Source organism: Moschus berezovskii, chromosome 19, assembly GCF_049115385.1.
Source record: "Moschus berezovskii isolate FMDL1 chromosome 19, NW_MosBer_1.0, whole genome shotgun sequence".
NCBI classification, from domain to species: domain Eukaryota; kingdom Metazoa; phylum Chordata; class Mammalia; order Artiodactyla; family Moschidae; genus Moschus; species Moschus berezovskii.
In genome coordinates, this window is record NC_142478.1 from 56,678,876 (window position 1) to 56,699,077 (window position 20,202).

Below are 20,202 nucleotides of genomic sequence, written 5' to 3' on the forward strand. Positions count from 1 at the left end.
CTGGGAAGCCAGGCTCCCAGATTCCCCTTCCCAACACCAGAAGGTCAGAGAAGCAGCCTTCTGCAAGACTAGTGAGCAACGTGGCTTCCGCGGTCCTGATCCTGGTCCCTTCCCATCTCAGCCGTGTGGCCTTGAGCAAGTCATTTAACCTCTTTAAGTCTCAGTCTTCCCATCTGCATGTTGGGCATCATAGTACTTGCCTCATGGGGTTATCATGCAGCTTCATTCATTCATTCAACAAACATTTGCTCAGCACCTGAAGTATACCAGGTATTGTCCCAGGTGCTGAGGACACGGTGATGAACAAGACAGACAAACTTGCTCTCTTGGAGCTGAACTTCTAGAGGGATAAGGCAAAGGCTATGATGAATGTGAAATATATAGTCCCTTGTGAAGAAAAAGAAAGTAGAGAAGGGGGCAGTGAGGCATGAAGAAGGAAAAAAGATTCTGTTTCAATTTGAAAGATTGTTTCAGTTTGTATTCAGAAAAGATAATACTAATAGATAATAACATTTCTACAGCCCTTCCCTGCTGGAGGAGGAAATGGCAACCTGCTCCAATATTCTTGCTGGGAGAATCCCATGGACAGAGGAGTCTGGTGGGCTACAGTTCATGGGGCTGTAAAAAGTCAGACATGACTGAAGCAACTTATCACAGCACACAGCCCTTCTTCCTATTGGCAGGCACCTTTCTAAGCACTCTATGTATATTCATTCAGCTAACCCTCACAAAACCTGCAACGTAGGTGTTTATCACCAGTTTTACTGATGAGAAAATTGGAACACTGAGAGCTTAAGTAACTTGCCCAAGGCTACACAGCCACTGAGAGGGAGCCTGGATTCCAACCAGGAAGTGGCTCACCAGCCTTTATTCCCAGTTGGCCGGCAGTCTTCACTGTGGGAGAGGGCCTGGCAGAGGTGACAGAAGCAAGGGAGGGAGAAGCTTTAGCAGGAGTCAGGGCGCATGAAAAGGAGATAAGTCTGTATGTTTTCCTTAGTTATTCCTTTCACATAGTTTTTGTACAGGCTGCAGTGGGGTTGAGGGTTGTGAGCACACAATGTCTGTTTCTTATTTTTACCATAATCTCATGAGGAAGGGCTCTATTCCAATCTCTTGACAGGTGAGAAAACACCCTCAGAGAGACACACATAAATCACTGGCCCAAGAGGTTCTGGTCAGAAACAGAGCTGAGATTGGAGCCCAGGGTGCCTGCTGAGTGAGGGGTCGGAGCTGCCGTGGGAATCCAGGACAATGGCACCAGGTCAATGGGGGAGCCAAGTGTGACTCGGCTGTGAATAGCGAGGTCCTCTTTACATTCAGACCTGGGACTTTGGGGAGCTGGGTGCACAGGCCTGGAACGGGAGCAGGGCATGGTGTCCACAGGGTAGAGGTGGAGCAAGAAGGCAGAACTGGGGTTGGGAGAGGAGGAATGGACTGCCCCTAGGCTCCTGTGTCAGGACCAGAGGCGAAAAGGTGGCTCCGGTGCCATCTGGGGAGACAGAGCCTTTGTAGGTTGCCAGAGACAGGGAGTGAATCTGAAGGTTGAGGAGGTGGGGGTCTGTGCAGGCTAGAAGGTCAAAGGTCAGACCTACAGGTGAGGGAGGGTTCAAAGGGATATGGAGGGGCGGGGAGAAGAGAAAAACTAAATCTCCGGCAGGCAGCGGAAGGAAGCTCGGGCTGTTACTCTGTCCCCCCTACAGACACACACACTCTCACTGCCTCTCAGGGTCCCACATACGTGCTGAGAGGGAGGCACTGGCGGGCTAGCAGCCTGATACTCAGGGACAGCGCCAGATCAGTCCTGGACAGCGCCCAGCGAGGCAGGCACAGCATGCAGAGGGTTAACCCCGGTCCCGCCGCCAGCCAATCACAAGGAGACCCGGGTCCGCGCTCCAGCTCGAGGCCCTGCCCCTCCCTCCGCCCCTCCCACGTCCGGGGGGCGAGAAGCTGCGGGAACTAGCCGCTGGGCGTTGGGCATCAGTTTGAGCTGTTCCTGGAGTTTCCCGTGCAGCACCTCACTTAAGCCAAGACACCGTGAGGCGGATACTCTCACTAGCCCACCATTTCACAGATGATGAAACTGAGACTCAGAGAGGGAAAGTGACTTCCCTAAGGTCACATAACCAGTAAGTGACAGAGGTGGGACTCGAGGCTCAAGGCTTAAGGCCTGGAACCAGAACTTCTAACCACCAGCTTCTGTGAAGATAGGGAGTGCCCCCTCGCGCTGCTCTCCCGCCTGGTCAGCCTAGGCTGGGATTCCCTTAGGTTTGGTCCGGAGGGGCCCGGGAGCCATTCTCCCGACTGCCGGCAGGGGGCTCCCGAGGGCCACCTTGGAGTTGTCCGTACTCCCGGGCTTCCCGGACCACAGCTCTCTGGGCCTCAGTCTCCCCTTTCCTCCAGTGACCCGGTGGGACAGCCCGTTCCCTCCAGCTACTCTGGGCTTCCTAGCCCGGGATCAGCAAGTGAGCATGGTAAACAAACATCCTCTAACCTCGGGAAGAAAGGAGGATGGCAGAGCCAGCAGCGCACCCTCCACCCCCAGCCTCTGCAACACCTGTCAACTCTCCCTGCCTGAACCCCTTAGCGCCAGAAACCACTTGCCAGATCAGCTCGGAGGCCCCCAGGAGCCCCGGCCACCTGCAGTCCCCTCCCAGGCAAGCCAAGTTTCTCTCTGTTCCTCCCTGAGGCAGCCAAATCGGCCTAATCAAAGGACCTGGGAAAGAGGGAGGGACCCTCCTCCCCGCCACCCACAGGGGCACAGAGCTCCTTCTATGCTCCTGGCTGCTCATGCCTTTCAGGCTCACGAGTTCCAAAGCAGGTCTCCAGGAGGGCCAGGGCAGGTGCCTGGACCAGGAGTGGGTAGGAACAGAGCCAAGGAAGATGACTTAATCCTCCCCACAAGAGAATGTGGCAGGCAGCATCCCTCACGCTAACCCTGAGATTGGAGCTTGGGCAGAGAGACCCCAGATGAAGATCTGTGGGTGGGAGGGGGGGGTCAGCTTTGCCTGCTTCTGGCTGTGGCCCTCCCCCTGAAACTCTTGGAGCCAGGGGAGAGGAAGAAGGTAAATTTCAATGCCCTCCTTGCCCCATGTGGTTTCCAGTCTCTTCAGAGGGCACCAGGTACTAGGAGACAGAGCTCCAGAGTTCCCACCGAACACTCTGGCTACTCCCTTTCCCCATAACTGCCTGAGTGTCAGGACTAGTCTTGACCAGGCCCTAGCCACCCAACAGAGGAGGGGACCCAAAACCATCACTTGTCCACACTCTCTGGGATCTCAGCAGACTTCAACCAAAGAAGCTCCATTCAGACTTTATCCCCCGGAAAAGTCCCAACTTCCCATAACCTAACATGAAGAGCAACAGATCTAGCTCAAGTTTCCCTTTTTGCCAAAGCTGCTAGGGAGCTCAGAGCCAAACCAGTCGCTCAGTCATGGCCCCTGATGCTTTCTGCACGTTCTTTTTATTTTTGACCTGTTATTTTGGCTGTCCTAGCCCTGTTGCTTCTGTGTCGTAGTTACCCTCAGGGAGGAAAGAGGGTGCCACAAGACAGACAGAACCAAGCCCAGACAGAGACGGACAGACATCATGTGGTACCTCATCCATCTTCTCTGAGGTTGGGGTCCTGTCTCCAGCCAGGTCCAAGGCCGCCTCACTTGTCTGACCCAGAAGACAGGTAGGGTCTGGGGGACCCGGCTCGGGTGGGGGCCAAGGCCCCAGGCCCAGATCAAGCTCACCATCCTCATCTGAGTCAGGCAGTGGCGTGGGGCTGATATCCTCCAGGCCGGTGCTGGAGGGGCGCGAGGAAGGCGGTGTAGGGCCTCGAAAGCCTGGCTGAGAGTTAGTGCCAAAAGGGGCCAGTGGGGAGAGCTGGGAGGAGGAGGAGGAGATGGGGCTGCCCTCCATCTGCAGCTCTGTGTCTGAGTCCTGCTCCCGAAGGAAGGGCAGCTTGGTGCGCTGCTCCTTCAGCAGCATCTCGATCCGTGAGTCCAGGCTGTCATGGGGCTTCTCCGGCCCTGCAGGTGACGACTCCAGTGTAGGCGTGCCGGGACTGTCGCAGGGCTCAGGACTCCAGCCGAAGGTTGGCCGACCACCCAGCTCTATGCTGTTGGCCTCAGGGGGCGGGGGTCCCGGCGGGGTACCAGGCTTCTCCTTTGTCAGGGGCTCAGCGGGTGGCAGGGGTGGGGGCACAGGTGCTCTTCGGAACTCACCGCTGTCACGGGCCCCAAAGGGGGTTGTGGTGGTGGGCTCCTCGGGGGGCGGGGGAAAAGGGGGCACGGGAGTCTGATACGGAGAGAAAGCTGACTTGAAGGCGACTCCGGGCGCAGGGGTTGCTTGGGTGGGCGGTGGAGTGTGGGCAAACGTGGCTGAATCCTGTGGTTGGGCCTTGAACGGGGTCCCACTGCTGCCCCCACTGCTGCCAACTGCCCCGAATGGGAGGTCCACCGAGCCCCGGAAGGCGGCTGTGGCCCCTGCAACCGCAGTGACAGCAGACGAGTTGTGGACATAATGGTGCTCGTGGCGGCGGTTGTAGGCATCTGTGAACTTGCTCTCGTGGCGCCGAGCCTTGAAGGTCGTTGTGGGGTCCTGGCTGAAGAGGTAGGAGGGCGTGGGCTGGCGGCTGGAGTAGCTCGAGTCCTGCGAGAAGGGGGTGCCCAGGCGTGGTGTGAGCGGCGTGCCCTGGCCGTAGGAGTTGGGTGTGTCCAAGCGGCAGCTGGAATAAGCTGTGTCCTGGGAGAAGGGTGTCCCACCACTATTGGGGGTGACAGAGGATGAGCCGGAGCCACAGCCTGCAGACAGGCCACCATCTTTGAGGCGCTTCAGGGCATCTGACAGCTGGAAAGAGAGAAAGAGGGAGAAAGGTCTGAGATCGCTGAGGGGAAAAACATGCACTAGAATGAGACTGTTTTCCCCTCTCACTCCATCTTCCTGGGAGCTCGGAGCGAAACTGCTCACTCAGCATGGTGAATGGGGAGGGAAGGGGAAATTAAAGAAGAATATCTGGATGGGCCTCACCTTCTCTAATCTTGGGGTAGCCAATTATCCTCAGAGAACCTTGAGGGTTTTTCCTAATCCCTGAAGCAGGGTAAAGATAAGACCCTGACGTCTTGGTTTGCACTGGGATTTCCTTCCTGCCTCAGAAATCAAATACCTTCCAGGCAGAGGTAGCCAAGGCCAACTATGGTTTTGGAAGTGGAGGGGGGGGGTGGCCACCTTGTTCCCCCAGCCTCTTGATATTTTAGGCTTTAAATAGTGTAACATGGTAAAGTGCCTGATAGACATCCCAGCTGATCAGCAAGTAAGCAAAGACTCTTCACTTGGGAAAAGCTACTCCTGAGAGTGCTCCATTTGCGAGAGTGTGGTCCAGGTGAGTGTCCTGGGGGGCAGTGGTTGGGGAAGGAGGGAGGAGTCATTCTTTCTCTGGAGGGAAAGACCTGAACCAGGCTTTCGTTGGCGGGGGTGGGGGCGGTAGAACAGAGGGATCCATGGGACACCAGACAACAGGATCCTGAACACAGCAGTGTTTCAGGATCAGCATGGAAAGCACATGGGCTCTGATCAGTGGGAATCCCAGCATGTGCAGGGAGAGGGTGGGGGGTCAGGCCAGAGGGGCACTTCAGCAGACAGGGCTTTCAGGACTGTCCCCTGTACCCCACTGGAAGCTGTGGTAGGCACAGCCAGGCTCCTTTCCCTCCTGGGTCCTGGTGTCCCATGCTGGAGCTGGGGAAGTGGGGTGGGGAGCACCATGGGGAACTGATCGGGTGGGGAGGTGGGGGAAGGACTGACATTCACACACCCACCTGCAGGGTCTCATTCACGATTGGAGAGACAGCGTCCAGCTCACCCACTGGCAGGGTTTGGGGTGTGTATCGGCCCGTGACCAACAGTTCATAGAACCGCATGCGGGTTTCCCCTGTGGAAAAGGCAAGGGAGGGAGGCCTCAGTGAGGCTTCAGGATGGGGCAGCCCCCACAGGTGAGCATCCTTGTGGGTCCCCTTGTACTTGGGATGCCACGCCTTGGGAAGCTGAGTGACCCTGACCAAGTTCCCACTTCTCTCTTTGTACCTCATTCGGGAGGTACAATCTGTTCAATGAAGCGGCTAAACTGTATGATTCTCTCATCCTGAGATTCAAGAGTTTAATGTCTCATGACACTGGGACTCCCCCAAATATAGACATGCCACCCCCACCACAAAGCCCCTTCCTGTCACCTGGGCTATGCCAGCCGTTACCACAGTCAGGTAATCCCCATCCTTCTGCCTTCCCATCTAACAGCCAGGGCCAGTAGCAAGTGAAAAGGAGACCCAGTGACACAGAAGTGACAGTTTGTTGTGAACCCTCTCAGGTGACTGACAGAGTTTGTAAAAGCACTCTAGGACTGACTGACTGTGAACTCCACAGGCCTTCTCCCATCCCCAGTCCCCTTGTTGGATAACCCTCCACCCTAGCTCCTCCCCATTCCCAGCCCCCCTCTAGTTGAGAGAGGCCTCTGACAGACCAGGGGGCCAGATTATCGATATTTATAGAGCCCTCTGAGGCAGCTGCTTACATATGCAAAGGAGACACATTCCTTGAGCTACTCTTTGCTGGTCTCTTTCTTGAAATACAAACTTAGTGGCAGTCTCTAAGGGCCTTTTTTTTTTTTTTGCAATTTTTGTGAGGGCTGACTGCTCCTTAAGATAAGCCTGCCACCACCCAAGGGGTCTCCCTTGACAGAGACAAAAGAAGGAGGGGAGGTGAAGGGGGCTGTGGCCTGTGCCCTGAGGAGGCTCAGACCTGGGACAGGCTTGGCAAGAGTTTGTAGGGTAACTGTGCCCAACCAGGAGCAGCATCCCTCCACACCCCCCAGCAAAGACTTAGAGACTCAGTCGACGTGTGTTCAGTATTAAAGGTAAAAAGGAAAATTTAGATTTTCAGGTCTTAGGTTTGGTATGCCCCAATTGCCCCTAAACCCCATGCTCACAGAACCCCTGGAAGTTACCCACCTAAACCCTACCAGGCTGGGTCCCCCGGGACCCCCTCCACAGGAAGGGGAGGTGGGAAAGACCCCAACAGTGTCTGCCCAGTCACCTCTGGTTAGACCTTAGAGCACCTGGCACTTTCTTCTATATTCTACAGGAACTCTAAGCGGCCACAGACAAACTTTAGGGGATGCCCTGGAGGTCCAGAAGCCCCCCAGTCAGAAGCCTCCCAGGACCCTGAGGGTGGGAGGTATGGCTTCCCCAGCCCAGCTCTCCCAGCAGCCGCCCAGAGGCTCAGAGCTAGCGCAGAGCGGGATGCCGCTGCCTGGGAGGTGATGCTGTCTCTTTAAGAGAGAGGAGGGAAGACACAGTGTCAACCCTTGAACACCCAGAGCAGCCCGCCCAGCTCTATCGGGAACACTATCAATGAAACCACACTCCGGGCCCAGATTGGTTCCCACTTCCAGGGGGAGGGGGCGGCAAGAGGGGGAGGGGCACTCCCCAACCCCTTAGGAGGACTTTTTTAGTGGAGAGACCTACTCTTTGCACATTTAAAGGCGGTTTCGTGGCTCTCCCTCAGCGCCCCCCCCACCCTAATAAACAAACCCTGTCTCCTCTCCTAACACAGACAGCAACACTGGGGACTGCCTAAACCCAGGGCACCAGGGCTCCGAGAGGGGCCCACGGGGGTGTCAGCAGTGGGGAAGCCTCCAGGTGGTCCCTAGGGGTGCAGTGGCCAAGGACCGGCATATTTGGTAAATTACAGTTCCGTCTCCTAGCAACAGACAACACATTTAGCTCCACGTGACTCTACCCTCAAGAGGGGGGCAAAAGGAAAATAAGGTTGTAGGGGGGTACCCAAAGAAAACTGAGGGGCTTCCCAACATTGCAAGACGGGCCCTGGGAGAGAAGGGGATCACACTGAAAGGTCTTAGGGACCTCAGCGGTGGCTGTCCTGAGCGGGCCTCCACTCACCTTTGGTGTCCAGCTCCACGTGGATGATATTACCCATGACCGAAGTGCTATGCAAGTGCTGAACGGCCTCCTTGGCTCCCCTGACCGTGGCAAAGACCACTTTGGCAATGCCCAAGTGCTTCTTGGTCTTGGGGTTGTACAAAATCTCCACCTCCTCCACCTCCCCATACTTCTTGCACATGTCCCTCAGGAAGTTTTCACGGATGTTATCATTCAGCTTGGCAAATGTCACCTGCTTCGGAGGCACCGGGCCCACATAGAACTCATCGATCTGGCAGGAGATGAGGGGGAAGGGAGTTCGGAGAACATTGAAACCGAAGGGAAAACAGAACATTTCCCACTCGCCCGCTCTTTGAAAACAATGAAGGGTAAAAAATTAAAAAAAAAAAAATTTTTTTTTTTTTTGGGGAAAAAAAATGCACGCGGGCGGGCCCGGGAAGCGGAGGATTAAATCGTTTGGAACGTGGAAGTTCTCTGGGTTCGAAAGGAAAGGGGAAAAAGAAACAGTTTCTCTTTCCCCACCCCCCCCAACTCTGGCCTCCTCTCCCTGCTGCCAGGGCAGGGACGACCCCTCGGGCTAGGAAGCTGTCCCCCTAAAGCCACAAAGCTAGGAAGGGGGGCGGGTCCCAGGGCCGAGCTCCTGGGCTGGCAGGAGCCAGGTGGGGACTCGGAGCCCCCAGCTGGGCGAACAGGACACTGTATCAGCTACTTGATTACAGTTTCACCGAGTGTTATTCTGTTTACAGTAGCCGAGAGGGGACACCCCCTCTCCCTGCAACCTCCCCCTCCCCGCCAAAACTTCCCCAGCCCCCGGACGGCGGGAACTCAGAATCCGGCTGGGCTAGGTCAGGACTGGCGTTATTTTCGAACTCGGGGAGTGAGGGGGAGGGGCGCGGGATACGGGGGAGGGGGTCCTACCTTGAATTTGGGGACCGACAGCTCCAGCTCCTTGTTTTTTGTCCAGATGCCGACCACCCGGGGATCTTCGACAATTTCCACCGGGCGGTTGCTGGACATCTGTGGAGAGGAAAGGGGGGCGGAGTGGGTGGGCTGGTCCCACTCCCCAGGGTCAGGGACAGGAACCCCCCCTTCTCCAGGCACTTGTCAAACTCCAGGACTGGGGACCTGGCTGACAGTTGGCCGGGTGGTCAGGAAGGGGGGGGTCCCCGGGTCGCTCGGACCACTCAGCCCCCACCCTCTTCGGCACGGCTCGGGGGTGGGGGGGGAACGGGGGCCCGACAGGGAGGCGCGCCGGCTACTCACCGCAAGGCTGAAATGCTGCCCATCGTAGCGGTACAGTTTATGATGCCCCTTTTTCAAAGCCGGGTCAATCATCAACTTGTAACTTCTCCAATGGTGGTTCCTCCTCTCGCCCGAAGGACCGGGCTGCGGCGGGGGCTGCTGGTGGTGGTGGTGGGGGGGGTGACTGTTCTCCATGCCGTTAACCCAACCTGAAAACGAGCAAGTTGTTGTCGTCTCCGCCGCGGCGGCGGCGGCCGCTTCTACACACACGCTAAAGAATCAAATCGTCCAGCCCCCCACCCCCTCCCACCTTACCAGCGCGCCCCAAAAGGAGCTGGCTCCCCAAAAAAATAAGAATGGAGCGAGAGAATAACCCTTCCGGAGAATTAGGCGCCCGCCCGCTCGGCCACCGTCTCGGAGCGGCTGCGAGGGGCTCCCGGGGGCCCCTGGTGCGGACTGGCGGGGCCCGGGGCACCCGGAGGACGCGGGCTCCGGCCCATGGTGCCCGCCCGGCCGCCCGGCCGCCCGGCGTGGCGCTAGCTCGCTCGCTCGCTCGGCCCGGCTCGGGCGCGAGGCTCGCGGCAGGCCTGGCGCCGCCCGCCCGCTCGCTCGGTCGGCCGGAGCGGGGGCCGGGGCTGGGGGCTCGGGACGCCCGGCTGCCGGCCGCGGCCTCTCCCTCCCTGAGCCGCGCTTACATCCCCGCCGGGCGCCGGCCTCCCTGCGCCGCCAGCCAGTACATGGTGTCCCCCGCGGGAGCCGAGGCCGGGGCGACCGGACGGGGGGCCGGGAGGGGGGAGCGCCGCCGCCGCCGCGGCTGCCGGGCCCGGAGCTGCTGCCGCCGCCGCCGCTGCTGCTGCTGCTGCTGCTGCTACCCGGGAGGCGGCTGGCGGCGGAGGCTCGGCTCCCAGTAGCCGCACATCCCACAATACACCGCTAAGGAGCCCGACCCGAGCGCTCACCCTCCTCCTCTTCCTCCTCCTCTTCCTCCTCCCCTCTCCTTCCTCGCCGCTTCCCCAGGCACTCTCCCGGCGGCGGCAGCTGCGCCGCCAAAGCCCCGGGCCCCAGCGGCCCCCCACCCCTCACTCGCGCGCTCCCACACTGCCTCCCCCCTCCCCGGGGGAAGGCCTTTTAATTTATTTATTCTGCTGGGACTTAGGTGGGGGGCTTGGCGGCGGGGGAGGGGGGTCTCCCCGGGCTCTACCTCCCGCGGCTGGGGCTACCCTCCGAGCCGCGGCTGCCGCGGCTTGCGCCTCGGGCCTCCAAAACTGTTTCCAAACTGCCAAGACCGGAGGTGGGCGCGTGGGGGCCCAAGGGAAAGGGCTGGTTTTGGGGGGTGTGTATGATTGTGTGTTTGGACGCCTGGAACCGTGAGGGGCGGCAAGGCAGCCCCAAGACGAGTTGCAATCGAGGTATCTCGGCTACGGCTTCCTCTTCTGCCCCGCGACCCCCTCCCCCCGGAGCTGAGCTGGGGAGGGGACACCAGGATTTTAACCAAATTAGCATTTACATTCCTGGGAGGAAGCAGCCCTGGCCTGGACCTGGGTGATAGAAGCTTCTTTCTGTTTTTATTTTTGGAGAGGAGTGCCCTTGTAATTGTGAACACATGCGTCTCCCTCCGCACCCCCCCCCCCACTTTCCTCCAGCCACCGGCGGAGGAGCGATTCCCCCCTTTTTGCATTTATCTTTCCTTCCCCTTTCTTTATTAAAGGTCCGGGAGTGGCGGCGGCCAATCAGCGCGCGGCTTCCATTTTGTGAGTTCAACTCCGAGGCTCTCGGGCTTCGCGAGGACGCGTTTGCAGCCCCCTCTGCCTCTCCTGTCTGGCGGCTGAGGAGAGGGAGCCGCCTCGCTGGGGCTTCGTGGTAGTGTATTTCATATTGGGGCTCTTTTCGGGGTTTGTAATTTGGCCGTGGGTAGGTAATTGGCTGGAGCAGGGCGGCCGGGCGCGGCAGCCAATCAGCGCGCGGCTTCTATAGGGCTTGAGTTATTAGACGCTGATCTCAAAACATCCTTCATCAGACACCAAGGAGAGGCCAACAGATGAGGGGAGCCATTTTTCTGCAATGGAATTAAATGGCCAAGTGGGTTTTTCCTTTGTTGCAAATGGGGAATGTTTTTCCTTTGACTCCACCATCCCGTTCAGGACGCCTCAGTGTTGTGTTTAACATTTGTCAACAAGCTAAAGGACTCAAAATTGGAAGAATGAAGAAGACTTTAAAAAGATCTGGATTTTTCCTTATGACTTGGAATCCATCTTTGTCTTGTATAACTAGGTCATAGCACACCATTAATGTCAGCAGTTAACAATTTTGAATTCCAAAAAACCTAAGTAAATGACATATTTAATTTTTTTTCCTCTTTTTTTTTTCTTGGGTGGGTGGGGGGAGCTTGGAGCTGTCTTAATCTGTATTCTCTTAACTGAACAATAAATTTTTATATATATAGTTTCCTCTATTAAACACTTAAAACTGGCCATCTTATTAACTCCTTCTGCTCTCTTTTTAACAAGGTAATGTTTTAAATGTATAGTTTTAGGATTAGCGAAATGGCAGCAACAAAAAACTGTAAGCAGCCGTTACTCTTTAAGTTTTTAAAAACCTTTTACATTGTAAGTACCCAATCCATTCTGTCCTTACGCAGTGCAGTTTTCATGTTAATGTTGCCGAGATGTCCTTAATTTTCTGAACCTTCATCTGCATGTATGTCTTTGTCGCTCTTGTCTAGCATAAGCCAGTTAAAATGCTTTTAGACGATTTTGCTTTTATAAAGCTAGGTTTTAGAGTTAAGCTTTTGAAAATGTTTACAGCAATAAATGCTAGTCAGCTTTCTTCCCCGTAACAGGTACACTTTCTTTGAAAATCGATCTATTTGAAGAAAAACAGACTCTGTTTTTCTCGTCTTTGTTGGGGAAGGAGGGGTGTGAGGGAAAGGAAGACCTCTTTGTGTAAAGAGACTAAAGCCGTCACAGGAAACTAGATTAAAACTGGAAAACAAGTCCTAGCTGGTTAGAGCCAAACACCATCGTTAACTCGGGGGTAGTTTCTATGGTGGTTGGGATGGCCGGTGCGTCTTTTGCCTTTTGTTTGATTTGACTGTGTATTTTCGCCTTTTGTCTCTTAATGACGGTCACACCATTGCTATATCCAGAGCAGTAAACAGTCCTCAGCGAAGCCGCCTTTTGCCAACCCAACCCTGGAAAGTTTGCAGAAGTGGAAGGAGCAGAAAATGCCATGACAGTGTAACTTTAAAAAGGTAACAACAACAAAGACACTACCATTACCCCAAGTATTTCCAACTAAACAATCTCCCTAAAAGATTTTTTTTTCCCCCACAATAACACCTCCAAAACCTCCGCCCAGCTTGATCTTCCAGACTCCATGGCACCGGGCTGAGCGGTAAGTAAAAAAAAAAAAAAAGCGGCTTGCCCCTTCGAGGAAATGTTTTTTCGAGAAGGCCAAGCGCTGCAAATGTTTAGGGGAGAAGGTGGTTTCTGGAGCTTCATGTTTGGCAGCCGGATCGGGGAGGGTGGGGGCACGTGGAGGGCTCTTCAGACCCTTTGCCCCTTTTGCCCAGGAGGCAAGAGGAAGCTCTCCCCAGCGATTTGGGGCATCCATGGAGCCGCCTGCGCGGGTTCCCCTCGCTCAAGGTTTGAGCCTTGATAGGGAGAAGAAACTGAAGTGTTTTGGGGAAGGGGGTCACAAAAGCTGAGGAAGCCTCTCCTTCCGGGTCTGAGGCCTCTTTTCTCTTTGATGGTGGGGGTCTCGCCCTCTGAAGCCGGCTTTTCGGGGCTCCTGGGCGCGCCTGCGCTTCCTAAGCAAAAAAGGACAAAAGGCCGGCGTCCATGTTGGCATCGTGACGCAGCATCTCTCCCGCTTTGCAGCCCGAGCGCTGCCTGTGCTCCCGTCCGCGCTCGCTCCTCCCTCGCAAACACGAGTTTTATTTTCAGGTTCAGAGCAGAGCCGCCGGCTGGGCTGGGGCCGAGGCTGGGGCCGGAGCCAGGACCGGGCTGCGGGGTGGCTAATGGCGGCCGCTCTCTTCCTTCCTCCCTCCTTCCCCGGTTGTCGTTGGGAGCCCGAAGCAGGCGGCGGTCCGTCGGCCGGGCCGAGCCCTGAGAGTCCGCGGGGCACAGTGCCCCTTCGGGGATTGGTCTCCGAGGCCGTTTCGGGGGCCGCGGGCCTGAGGGGGCGTCGCGCGCCGAGGCTCCCGCGCTCGCATCCGCGGGGCGAGGCGGCCAGACGGGCGCCATTTCGCGCGCGCCGCCCGCAGCTCGGGCGGTGGCGGCCGCCGCGCGCCAGGCGGGAGGAGGGAAGGAGGCGGCGGGGCCGGAGCGGGGGGAAGGGGAGGGGAGGCCGCCGCCCGCGTTCCAGGCCGCCGCCTGGGGGTACGCCCCCGGCCTGGGGAAGCTTAGACCAGAGAGCGGGCTCTGCAGCCTCCTCGGACCCCGCGCCCTATTCAGGAACCCCCGCGGGCACGAGGCCTCGCTGCCGGGCGGGGCCTTTCTTCTTTCCTCCCGTCCGGGAGCCAGTAGCAAAGGGCCACGGGGCCGCTCGAGGCCGCCCCCTGACCCCGAAGGGCCGCTCTAGAGGCTGCAGTTTTTTTTCCCCCGCGGCCCTGCTCTGACCCCAGGCCCTCCCTGCTGCCCACTCGAGCCTCGGCGCGCACGTTTGGCCCCCTAACCACCCTTTTTTAATAGCCAAGCCCGTGGGGCGAGTGGGCCCCCTTTGTCACCAGCTTTGGGCATGAGGCCCTCACCCAGGCCACCGATGTCCCGAGGTGGCCATGAGGGCAGTGCTGGCCACCGGCGCTCGGGAGGGTCGGGTCGGGGGTTGGGGCCTGGGAAAGCCGAGCGGGCCTTCTCCGGGATCCTCCGAGGCGGAGGGCTGCGGGGTAAACCCTCGCACCTCCGGCCATTCCTGGGGGAGGGGATGCAGACTGGGCGGGCCTTTGGAAATGCAGATGAGTCGTCTCCTGCAGCTCGGCGCTCGGGCAGAACCTTCGTGACTCATCCGCGCCGCCGCCCCCCCCATCCATTTTAGAGTGAGGGCCGCCTTGGCAGCTGGGCCTGGGGGTTCGGCATTTGTAAGACTCTTCTTCCCTCAAGGAGATCCTGTCCGGTTTGTGGCCATCCACGCCCTAAAAAAAACCTCCCCTTTTTCCCTTTAGGCTCGTGACCGGAGAAGGGGCCCGGTACCCCCAGAGTGGACCGCCCTCCTTTGGACAGCAGAAGTAGGTCTAGTCTGACTCTGCCAGTCCTCGAATTAAGGTAGGTGTGAGCCCTTTCCCAGCCTGCGAGGGCGATTTGGGGGGCTTTGGCCTGGCGCCCAGGGAGGGAAGGCACCCCAAACCCGCTAGTCTGGTTCTGCGGCCCCTCCCCCACACAGATGTGTGGGACTGTGTGAAATCGGCTGCCTGCTGGGCCTGCTTGGTCCATCCATCCCCGCCTGTCAGCTTCTGTTGTCAGGAGTTTGGGGCGTGCAATTCTCTGCCGTATTTAGCAGCATAGGAGAGGCTGCACTTAGCAGAGTATTTCCCAGTCGTGTGTTTTGTGGTGGGGGAGGGCCCTGGATGCCTCTTCTGAAAGGCACAGTCGGCTGCCAGGAAACCGGACCCAGCGCTGGCCCTCCCTTCCGGCCCGCATTGGGGGTGTGTGGGGTGATTGTATGAAGCTGGCCTCTTCTTTTCTAATGTCTGGCTGCTAGGGAGGTGAAAAACAGAAGGACCTGAGATCTGGGCCAGTTTTCTTTAAGAAAGAGGTTTCTTGACTCGTCTCCTTCCAGGAAATTCCCACGATTCCATCTCACCCAGCCCCCTCCCCCTCAAAGCCCTGTTTCTAGAATTGGACAAACCCGAATTTGAAACCTGGCTAGCCGTTTTACCTACTGTGACCTTGCGTAAGCAGTGCAGCCTCTCAGCCGAAGTTTCCCCATTTGCACACATGGGTCAGTGATTGTCAAAGTGTGCATCCGATCACACGTGTGGCTCATTAAAATACTTCGAGGCCCCATCCTTGAGTTTCTGATTCAGTCGGTGGGGTCTGAGAACTCAACTGTCTAATAAATTCCCAGGTGGTGCTCATGACTGCCTGGTGGAGACACATTCTGAGAACCTTTGTGCCAGGTAACACCTTGGGGTGTTGAAAGGACCTGAACTTGTGCACCTGAAGCCCCGACCTCGTTTCTCGGTGCAGAGTCATGGGCTTCGTAGTAATGGCAACTCTCATTTTCCTAACACAAGCTGATTGTAAGGGGTCTCCTGTCCTCTTGATCTCCAGGAAGCTCCACAGCTGGAGATAGTGTGGCCCTTGATCTCTGACCCCTCCCCCATGTGAGCTCTAGTTTGTGATTACTTTGATGAACCATTTGTGTCCCTGCTGATTGCACAGCCTCCCCCCCTTTGGGTTCAGGCTTCCCAGTTTGATCGGCTCTGTTCACTTTTATCCCATCCCTCAGTGTGGGGGCTGAATTGAGGATTGGGGAAGCCTTAGGGCTTGACCCAGAGATTTTGTTGGGGTAGTGTCGGTGCTTCATCAAGGGAAGCTGTAGGTCTGGCAGCTGTGGGCTTGACTCTCCAGGGTGCTGGTGACCTTGGGCGAGTGTCCTGTGTAAAGTGATGATAGTGAAGCCTGCTGTAAAGGGTGGAGGGCTTCACCTTCTGGCTTCACATTAGTTGGCTTTCATTCCTAGGTGGCTGGGCCATCTGTAGGCTCCTCCCCCACCAGCCCACCCCATAGCACGTGGCCAAGCCTCTGGGCAAAGGGGAAGACTGACTTTCTGCCGGCTGGGAGCCAGCAATGTTTTTCCTCTAGTGTGTGAGTTGGGGTGGTGGCCCTTCTCAAGTCCACAGGCTGTTCCATAATGGGTCCTGATTTAGGGGTTCCCCCCCCCAACTGGGAGAGTAGAGGCGACTCACTCAAGGTCAGGAGGCCACCACGGGCAGTCAGAATGAGGTTCCAGGTGTCTTGACTTCCAGCCCAGCGCCTGTGTCCGTGGCACCCCCTCACCCCAGCTGTCTGGGTTATTTTGGTCTGCTGCCCGGGCCAGCTGTCTGCTGGCATCACTGCCCAGGAGCCGGCAAAGCTGTCTGGTTGAAAGTAGCCAGCATGGTACTCGTAGTTCCTTCTGGCTGCCGAGTCTTGACCGCATGAGGGTCTTATCCCAGATAAGCTGGATTTGGTCCATCCTGTCCTTTGCTCCGGTGAAGGGGGTGCAGCTGACTACACTGGGCACTAGACTCCCTTTCCCCTACCCAGAGTGAGCACTTTGTAAAAGCTGGTGAGGCTCAGATTATTAATATCCTATACTATGAGCCTCTTCCCACGTTCCACACTTGTCCCAGTCCTAATGTTTAGATTCTGCTCTGCCACTGATGTGTTCATTCAACTCCCTTCGATCCTCAGGTGACGTTTCTGCCACCTGAGGGTGTCCTCCATCCTTTCTGATCGAGTCCTTGGGGCTCCGCGGAGCAGGGGTGTTTACCTCCCGTGAGCACTGGATGGTTAAATAATTTAAATCTTTCCCTCTCAGCAGCAGCCTGAAGGGCTACAGCCAGTTCCAGTTCCTCCACTCCCGCCCTCGGACCAATTAGGGAACAATGAGGCGCTCCCCTGGGGTCGGGTGTGATTCTTGGAAAGGGAGGGGTGTCCGGAAGACCTGGAAGGCTGTACCCCCTTCTCGCTTCTTTTTCTCTCCCTCTTGAATTTCTTTGTCCCCATGCTGGTATCACCTCTAGGTGAAAGGAGGGGCGGGGCAGCCTATCAGTCCTCAGATGGTTCCTGCGCGAGGGTGGCCCCGCCCACCGGTCACCCAGCGAGCTCGGGGCGGGGCGTTCCTGGCGCCCAGCCGGTGGAGCCTGCCTGGAGAGGGCCACGCCAGCGGAAGGGCGGCCGGGAGGTGGCCGGACCTGCCTTACTACTGGACGCCAGGGCCCCGCCCCTTCCGGCCCGTCGGCCAACAGGCGCGGCGAGGAGTACGACCTTTCGGACCCTCTGGGTGGAGACAGCGTCTGCCTGGACTGTGGAGGGCACCCGGCCATCTCAGAGGCCGCCTGGGTCCAGTGCTGTCTGTCTCCTTCTAACCAGTGATCTCGACACGGTCCCACCCCTCCAGGACTCGTGGTCTCTCCCCTTGTGAACCAGGAGGAGGAAGTTGGCGGATAACCTCTTGAGCTGTTTCTGAGTCTGGCTTTATGAAGGCCATATTTTTACTCTGGCAGTCACTCCCCCAGCCCTGTTACCAAATGCTGAACCTGGAGGAGAGCCCTGGCACAGGAAGAGACAGCTTTGATCCCCTGGGCCACCTCCCATCTCTGGGACCTCAAAGGATGGCTCCATTAACTTCTGTCCCACACAGGGTGGATGATCCCTCAGGTGTGCAGTGGCCTCCGACAGTGATCCCGAGGCACTAGGGAAGTGGAAGTCATGGCATTGCTGTTCACTTCCCTGTCCTGATCTGTGCTGGCCAGACCTTGACCTCATAAGACAGAAGTGTATCTGGCCCTACTTCTCTCCTGGCGTCAGTTGGCCTCACTAGACACCCAGGGCTTCCCAGATGGCTCAGACAGTAAAGAATCTGCCTGCAATGCAGAAGACCCGGGTTCAGTCTTTGGGTTTGGAAGATCTGGAGAAGGGAATGGCTACCCACTCTAGTATTCTTACCTAGAGAATCCCATGGATAAAGGAGCCTAGTGGGCTACAGTCCATAGCGTTACAAAGAGACGTGGCTGAATGACTTAACACTGGGAGAGCCCCTAGGCCTAAGTGTGAACACAAGTCGCTTCACCCCCACAAATGTCACCTGCCAACTCCCCTAGGGTTCTGTGTCCCAACAGTTCTGTGGCAAGAACCAGGTTAAAGAATTTTTTTCTTCTCCCAAATCTTTCTAGGAATTCCTGGTGAAGAGAAGAATGGCCTGGGTCCTCAGATCGTCTTGCAGGTAAGGGAGTAGGGCTCCACGGGCCTTTGGGCGTTTCCAGTGCTTCAGCTGGCCTGCCCTGGCCCAGTGCCTCTGATGAAGCTCTGAGCAGCTGGCCTGGCCACTGGGTATTTTTAGCTACAAAGCCAGCCCCTGCACCACCACTGGAGCCAGGTCCAAATCAAACACGCTCCCTGCAGGGTGGGGTTGGGGCTCTGCCAACCTCTTGGCCAGGCAGGGTGGGTGGGCAGGCTGGGGCCAGTGTCAGCTGTCTTGCCTGGGCCCAGGCCAGGCTGGGAAGACCCACTTTTCCTCCTCTTGGCTCTGTGTTATGTCATTTGTTGTAAGTTGAAATTCATTTCGTAGAAAAGGTAGAAACTGAGGTCTGAGGACTTTGAGGAAAGTCAAGTGGCCTCCCCCTCCAGGCTGGAGCAGTTAACACAGTTTGCTCAGAGTGGGGTGACCCTTCTGAGTGAATTCTCCCAATGACCCTCCCAGATGAGACAGTCTTACTCTCCCAGTCACTCCCTGAGCTTCAGGATCCCTGATCCAAGGTCAAACTTGCAGTTAGCTCAAAGGTAAGTGGTCCTCCCCTTTCTCTCAAAATCTGCTTCCATCCTCCCTCTCCCTGAGTGATGCTCTTCCCCTCCTCTCCTGCCAGCACCAGGCTGCCCCTGTGCAGAGATAGCCCCAGCCATGGCCTCACCAGCCAATCACAGCTCCTCCTTAGTCACTGGAGAGAGCTTTGGCTTGACTCTTCTGTTCAGAGCCTGTGTCTGACTCCTGTCTTGAGCCTGGCAGCCAGGCCTCCATGGTCTAAGCCTCGGTTTCCTTGACAGCCATGTCTCGCCTCTCTCCTCACTCCCCAGCCATTGGCAAACTTGGTGGGGTTTTCCAGCCACCATTCATTTACACAAGCTGGGTGCCCATCCTACTTCCATTGGCCTTTCCTGCCAGCACTGCCAAGCTTAGTTCATGTGCTACCCAGCTCTCAACCTCTTGATTCCCACAGGGGCTCTGGTGTGTAAATAGTTCACATCTTGCAGACTCCTTTAGACTGCTTCCCCCAAGACTGAGTTCTTCAAAAGCAGAAACACAGTTGCTTCTCAATAAACTTGTACTGCAAAAAATGAATGAATTGCTGTAAATTTGTCTAGGGGTTCTTGAGGGCTCTCCACTTAACAGCTTGGAGCTGGGCTTCTCTCTTCCCAGGTCTGTGCTCTTTGAAAGCTTCCAGGGGCAGTCTCTGCTGCCATCTTGTGGTCACATTATGCCTTGCAGCCGCTGAAAACGACCTGGCATTTATGGAACTGCCAGGCTGGCAACTTCCTCTGGAAATAAAGTTTACCTGATCCTTGCTGAGTGCTTGAAAATGGGGAATCTTCGGGGTGGGGGCAAGAAGATCCTGAGTCCTGCCAGCTCTTCTCTGAGGAAATTATCAGAGGTCCTATCCTAGCTGGGAAAGACCCTGCCTTCTCACCTAGCCATGCCCTGGTACCTGCCTGGTTCACGCCTGCTCCTGGGGATCCCTCTGCAACTCCGGACTACTGGCCTAATTTGTACAAAGCATAGCCCAAAGTGCAGGGAGGGATGGGGGCAGGGTGGTTTCAGCCAGCCTCCCTGATATTACTCATCCAGAGTAAACGCTCAACAAATAGTCGTTTTGGTCATGGGGTAGGAGGGTTAGGGAGACAGCTTGAGAAGAATAGGTATTTCTGCTGTCTGGAGAATACAAATTGTCTTGGTGGAGGTGGGGGTATTAGTCTCAAGTGGAGGGAAGGGGGCCCAGCTGATCGCAACTACATCTACCTTGGCCTTCCTTGTCCCCTCCTTGACGGAGTCTTGCTCTGCTCACGCCTCTGGGCCTTGCTAGAAAGAGGCTCCCGCCCGCGTGGTTTGGGGCCAACCCTCGAAAGGGCATTGTTCTGGGTACGCTCACCTGTTCTCAAAGTCGCCGCGCCGATGCCATCGCCCGGCAGAGGGCGCCAGACCTCCACCTTTGGGAGGTGGGGTGATAGGTAAGCGGAACTGCTATTGCCCAGCCCACACAGACTCCCAGACGGCCCGATCAGGTGGGCAGACTTGACCTTCATGCTAGGATCTTCTTGGGCACCACCGA

At 56.9% G+C, this 20,202-nt stretch overlaps 2 protein-coding genes across 3 annotated transcripts in view; one reads left to right on the top strand and one right to left on the bottom strand.

Annotated features, from left to right (window-relative positions):
* Positions 1-10,003, bottom strand: part of SETD1B (SET domain containing 1B, histone lysine methyltransferase) — a 23,326-nt gene extending 13,323 nt beyond the window's left edge. The window contains exons 1-6 of one of the 2 annotated variants that reach the window (XM_055405539.2): positions 9,872-10,003; positions 9,198-9,385; positions 8,853-8,951; positions 7,935-8,205; positions 5,799-5,911; positions 3,595-4,833 (exon numbers count right to left, since the gene is read on the bottom strand). In XM_055405539.2, the coding sequence (XP_055261514.2) occupies positions 3,595-4,833; positions 5,799-5,911; positions 7,935-8,205; positions 8,853-8,951; positions 9,198-9,371 (1,896 nt within the window). In that variant the 5' untranslated portion in view covers positions 9,372-9,385; positions 9,872-10,003. Of the gene's footprint in view, positions 1-3,594; positions 4,834-5,798; positions 5,912-7,934; positions 8,206-8,852; positions 8,952-9,197; positions 9,386-9,491; positions 9,619-9,871 lie in introns of those variants that run through there. The other variant, XM_055405540.2, reaches the window with a different exon arrangement.
* Positions 9,533-19,217, top strand: LOC129542814 (uncharacterized). The gene is given in 7 exon segments (XM_055405554.2): positions 9,533-9,712; positions 9,714-10,467; positions 10,885-10,927; positions 12,322-12,426; positions 12,534-12,569; positions 14,338-14,437; positions 18,055-19,217. Coding segments are annotated over 6 exon segments (1,185 nt in total). The 3' UTR covers positions 14,405-14,437; positions 18,055-19,217.
* The last annotated feature ends 985 nt before the right edge of the window (positions 19,218-20,202 follow it).